At 42.5% G+C, this 6000-nt stretch overlaps 1 protein-coding gene across 1 annotated transcript in view; it reads right to left on the bottom strand.

Moving 5' to 3' along the window:
• DNAH8 (dynein axonemal heavy chain 8) overlaps positions 1–6000 on the bottom strand; it is a 340250-nt gene that overhangs the window by 175989 nt on the left and 158261 nt on the right. The window contains exon 43 of the mRNA XM_025197818.1: positions 5372–5544. Within this exon, the coding sequence (XP_025053603.1) occupies positions 5372–5544 (173 nt within the window). The remainder of the gene's footprint in view (positions 1–5371; positions 5545–6000) is intronic.

Below are 6000 nucleotides of genomic sequence, written 5' to 3'. Positions count from 1 at the left end.
AGTGATGCGGGAATGCTGGCTTTTCTTAAAGGATACAACATCAGAGGTACAAATGTAATCCAATCTGATGTATAAGGAAGAATGAACAAGTCACAAGCGAGCAATATGTTTGTAAAATAGATTTTTAATGACATAAAGAAACAAAGTTAGAACCATTACAGGAGTGTTGGGACAATATCAGGACACAAAAAGAACAAAATGAATTACAGCTGGCAATAAATGAGAGAGAAATAATACTGCTTAATGATAAAGACAAGTTACTAATGGAAGATATAAAGACAACCAACCAGCTTAATGCCTATTTTGCTTCTGTTTCCACAAAAAGATAAACTGTGAATAGATAGTTAGCAAAGTCAATATAAACAAAGAGGAGGTAGGGATGCAGATTAAAATAAGAAGAGGACATTAAAGAATATTTGACTGTTGTGAATAAATGTAAGGGTGTAATTCCAAGGATGCTGAAGGAACCAACAAATGTTATCTCAGAGACATTAGTAATTACCTTTGAGAATTCAAAATAGGCAAGCATGGTTGTAGAAGAATGAAAGCAAATGGAGTGTCTGCCTTTTAAAAGTAAAAAGGGTAAACTCAGAGACTTATAAATTGGTCAGCCTGACTTCAGCTCTGGAAGTTATTTAAATGAATTCTAAAACAATCCATTCTGTAAGCATCTAGAAGACAAAAAGGTGATTCCCACCAGCCGGCATGAATTTGCTTTCAACAAAACATGGACAAAAAGAAATGACTATATGGTGGATAAAATTTGGTTGAAGGACCATAGGCAATGAGCAGTAATTAAGAGATCAGTATCAAACTGGAAGGAGGTACTCAGTGGGTTATCACAGAGATCAATTCTGAGTCTAGCACTGGTTCAACATTTTTATTAATGACTTGAGTGAAAGAGTGAAGAGTCAATTCACCAAATGTCCACATTATACAAATCTGGGTAGGAAGTTATATACTTATAGACAGAATTGTAATCCAAAATTATCTCAATAAATTGGACATCTGGGCAGTGAAAAATAAAATGAAATTCATCAAGGGAAAAATGTAACGTATTTCATATAGGAAAGAAAAACCAAATGCACAGGCACAAAATGAATAAGAGTTGTCAAGCCACCACCTTGAATCTGGGACCACAGCCAGACCAACACAGTCACTCATCCAGGCCTGCCACTCCAACACTGACAACCTAGACAGGGCAAAGCTGGCCTGAAGCATCGAACAGGGCCTAAACACCCTGTCACTAGAGGCCAATCAGGGTCAGATGACCTTCCACTTCCCCCTCCAGTCCCCTGTGCAGGAATAGGAAGTGTCTGTCAGGATTCAACCTGACCCAAGACTGCCTTGCAGTCACTTTCACCTTGACTCCAATCTACCTGATCTCTCGGCTTCTTGACCTAGCCTTTTCCTAGACTCTGCTCTCTGCATGATCTCCTGGCTTCTCAACCTGGCTATCTTCTCAACCCCATTCTCTGCTTGATATCTTGGCTTCTTGACTTGGCTTGCTCCTAGACCCCACTCTCAGACTGACCTCTTGGCTTCTTGATCCTGTTTGTCCTCTGCTTCTGTTCACCTATCCTGACCCAGTCAATGATTTGACTGGTAGCCTTACCCCAGCTAATGATTCCAGTTGGTCACTAGTAGGGCCTCCTGACTGACTGCTGGGAAAGCAGCCTACCCATTTAGTTCCAGCTATGGCCAGGACCCCTGGCCCTCACTACTGCAGTTCAGACTCCCACTCTGGTTCTTGCTCCCGTACTGGCTCTGGCTCCAGTCGTAGAAGCCCTTATGCCCATTCCTATTTCTTTCTAGGGGTCTTAAAAAGTTGAGCTGGATACATTTAGTCTGGAGAAAAGAAGATTAAGCAGTAACACGATAATAATTTTCATAAATTTGATAGGTTGCCAGAAAAAACATGATGACTAATTATTATCCATAGTCACTGCAAGGCTGAATTCCTTACTGATTCTATTACCCACTTAACAACACCCACTTGAATGTGACCTGGAGTTTCTTTTGATTGGAAAGTTTGGGCAGAATTTGAGACTTGCTCCTCAAATTTCTTGATTGATGAAAATGGTCTAATTTACTGTGCCCGAAGAGCAGAAGACTAAGCTATTCTTGTCTAGAATCATTAGAGGAGTCTTAAGTCTTGTGAACAATACAAGAAGAATATACTTTAGGGCTCTGCCCCTGGAAGAGCAGAAGTGGAAAAGGTGAGAGCAACTGGGAGAGACTACTCTTTCTGTGCCTCCTGAGAGGATTTTTTTTGCCAATTAGGGATCTCTTCTCCTTTCCTTTACTCCTTTGGCCAGGTACGCAACATTAGGAAGGGGAGGAAGGTAATAAACACAGCAACAAATCTGGCAAAACAGAAGGAATAACCTTCCTTCCCACCCCAAGGGAAAATACTGCTCACTCATTTTCCATATTTAGCTTTAAAAGAAGGGCATGAAGAAATAAAAGTACAAGGGTTCTTAGCTGCCACTCTGAAGGCAAATGAAATATGGAGTATGGGTGAAAGAAACCACCATGGACAAATCTGAACTGTGTTCAATATCAGCAAGAAAAGAGGTATTGCCCAAATGTCCTGGAGCTGTGGAAAGATCAGTATCCATGAAATGCATCAATCCTTGGTGCAGAAATTGTACAGCAAACCTTTCCTCTAAAACAGAGATGAAGTTAAGGGTGAACCAATGACAGTTAGTTGGTCAAGCATGATCTCATTAATTAGAAGAGCTATTTTTATCTTCTGCTTAGCTTTTAGCAAATCAATTTGCAGGATGTTTTTAATTGCTGACACCTGGATGTCAAAAATTTCTTTCAGAAAGTTAAATGATATCAAAGCTGTATTGAATGAAATCAAGAAAAAAGATACAGCTTCATTGACTCCTAGGACTCAATTTCCTTCTTCTTATCCTCTTTTTCCTAATAAGCCAAAAACGTCATAAAACATGCATTTATATGGCTTTTCACTTTGCAAGTTAAGGAAATTTCTTTAAATAATATTCTCCTTTAGATATTTAGGTCCCACACCCTAATGTGATGCTCTTAATCCCTAATGCATACTTTTGATGCTCTTCTTACTCATCTACCACACCTTGATGAAAAAATAGATATAATGAAAAAGTGGACAGTTTAGCAGGTGTTTCTCCTTAAGATGCCTTATGACTGTAGTCTCTTCACAGGCCTCTTACCTCCCCTTCACCCTGTCCTGACAATACCTGTGCTGTCCTGGCCATTGGTGTCACTTTGGGTGCTTCATCCCTCTCTCTTCATCTGGTGGGATCTCAAGGTCACGAGAGTCCCCTTTTGTCCCGTTGCAACTATCCCTAGGGAGATGGCATTCTGCTGCCCTCCCTTGTATTAGGCTCTTTGCTTCACAGCCCCAATGAGTATTAAACACAAGTCCTCCACTCATCCATTTGTGTAAGCTGGCCCTTTAAATCCTCAGGATCACAGCCTCCGGGATTCCTTAGTAATTTAGGCAGCTGCCTATAGTTCTACTGTTGGCTGCTGTCGCAGAGCACTTAGGTGCCCTGCTCCTTTTAAAGAGGGGAAACTGCTAGGGAAATAGCCCTAGCAGTGAGTGAGGGGCTCCAGCTGCTGGTTGCCAGGGCAACCAGAGCTAGCTAGTGACCCACACCTGCCAGCAGTCAGCTCACTGGAAGGGGCAGGGCCTGGCTCCCATTTAAACCCCACAGCTGAGGCCAGGCTGGCAGTTTCCTGCTAGCAATCAAGGGGGAAGGAGCTCTCCCAGAGCAAGCAAAGGGGAGCGGCCTGACTGCAGGTACAGCCTCAGGTACTAGTGAGGGATGGAGTGCCCCTGGGGCGGCTTGAATGATATTCTAGCCGGGTGGCTTGAATTTATGTTATAGCCCAGGGGCTTGTGTTTTGTTTGCTGTTTAAGACCAGTGGCTTGGGAGAGCCTATTAGGGGATGGAGGAGGCCTCAGAGGGGACCCACAGCAGTGTAGGGACCCTGAGCACCAGAGAGGGCGCAGTATTTTGGGGGTGCACTGATCCCGAGCACCGGTGAGGGCACAGAGCGAGACAGGGCCACGGAGGGCCCAGGGGAGGACAAGGGGGCTAAATTATAACAAGGCACAGACCAACAATGTCAGTACCATCTGCGAGGCTTAGGGCATGGTAAAGGGCTGGTTGGAGCTACGCATGGCCCATAAGGCTAGGGTGCCCCGAAACACCCATTGCAGAATGGGACCCACAAGGGGTCCAGGAGCCCACGGGGTCAGAATACAGCAAAACCGTGTCCAAGAAGATGTAAAGGCAGCCTCCCTAATATATATTTAACAGGAAAGATATGGCGGGCAAGAATCGAGGGTGCCTTTTGGGCCAACTTGGCACAGTAAGGGGGCCTTGGGGAGATCACGGCCATCCTGCAGGACCCTGTGCCGTGACAGCTGCCAATCCTCTTCCCTGAGTTCTCTCCCTAGATAAGGAGGGTTGAGGAGTTTGCCTGCCTCCCCGCAGCTCTTCACTCTGGCTCATTTGGGCTCTTTGCCCACAGGCAGACCCTTCCCTAGCTCGGTGCTCACCCAGACCACTCTCGCCTACTCCTTCCAAATATCGCTTCAGCTCCTGCAGCTTCAGTGAGTACCAGGCTCTGATGTTGCTTAGTTCATTGCTTCTGCTTCTCTCCTCATCACGGCACCATCTTCTTCAGCTGGCCCCTGCCCTTTGGGGAAAACTGCCTCTTCCCCTGCCTGCCTTTTACCTCCTGGCTCCTCTTCCAGTAACCAATCTGCCTGATCCCTGCTTCCACGTGAGGTCCTGCTGGGATCTGGACAGGGCTTCATTGGGAATACCTGGGCTCCCGGTGCCCAACATCATTCTGCTTTTCCCACTTTGGTCTGGCTGCGGTAAGTTTTCTTCTTTGTTCTCAATGGCATATCCCCTTTTTCCCCCCCTATAAAACAGACACTATATCTGATGCCCTGTTACAGTGTTAAACAAAGCTCATGGGAATTTTGAGTCTTAAAGACCAATTCTATCTCAAGTTATCCATGCATGAAATGGTATACATAAGTAAACAAATTAGTGTGTGTATACATAAACACCAATAAATATAAATGCAAATCTGCTATTTAAATTATTGTTGATATGGGCAGAAATCACTATATTTTTGTAGGAACTATCAAATATGCAGAAAGAGAGCTATTATTTTATGAAGTTAAAAAAAAATACAGTTCAACACACACACAAGCAGAAGTTCATCATGTGCTCATTTAACATATAGTTTTACATTTACAGTAATTCAGAGTATAGCTCTGTGAAGATCTCATTATAGAAAAGAAACATCCTGCATGTTATAGAAGAGGCATGTTTTTAAGAAATCCATTGTTTCTCACCTGTCAGTTAGAGGAGTTATAACCAGACGATCAGTGCATCCCAAAAATTCATTTTGGTAAACAAAATCAACATTTGTAATGGATACTAAAACTTGATCAAAATCTTCCTTAAAATAAAATCTACACTGCTTTAGCCATTCAAAATCACTTACTGACTTGATATGCATTTTTACCTTAAAAAGAAAAATAAAACATAAATTGAATGCCTACAGTATCTCATGACTGCATCTTTGACATTGCTTGTATAATGAGCATCTCTAGTAGAACAATAGAGAATAATATAATCTTAGGACTATATAATACATTTCATTATACCTGCAAAATGACCTGTTTCCTGTTTCAAATTTTAGCACCGAATAAAGAATGTAAGTTTAAAAAACATGAATATTAAAAGAGTATTTTGAGTGTTAAAATTGTTATTAAAAAACCTATCACTCATTTACATTATAGCTCAAATTACTTTAACAGGACAGACTGTAATAGCATGTATAATGCTACACCAAACAGGAAAGCTTTTAATGGGATGCAAAGGAGAATTCACAAAAATTGGATCTTAATTCTAGCCCTTAACCCTCTTTGGTTTCTATGTCTACCAGCAGTAGCAGGGATGTAGCTGGGTGCCTGGAGCA

The sequence above is a fragment of the Alligator sinensis genome, unplaced genomic scaffold, assembly GCF_000455745.1.
Source record: "Alligator sinensis unplaced genomic scaffold, ASM45574v1 scaffold198_1, whole genome shotgun sequence".
NCBI lineage: Eukaryota > Metazoa > Chordata > Crocodylia > Alligatoridae > Alligator > Alligator sinensis.
The sequence above is the reverse complement of the archived record's forward strand: the minus strand, read 5'-3'. Positions and strand labels throughout refer to the sequence as shown.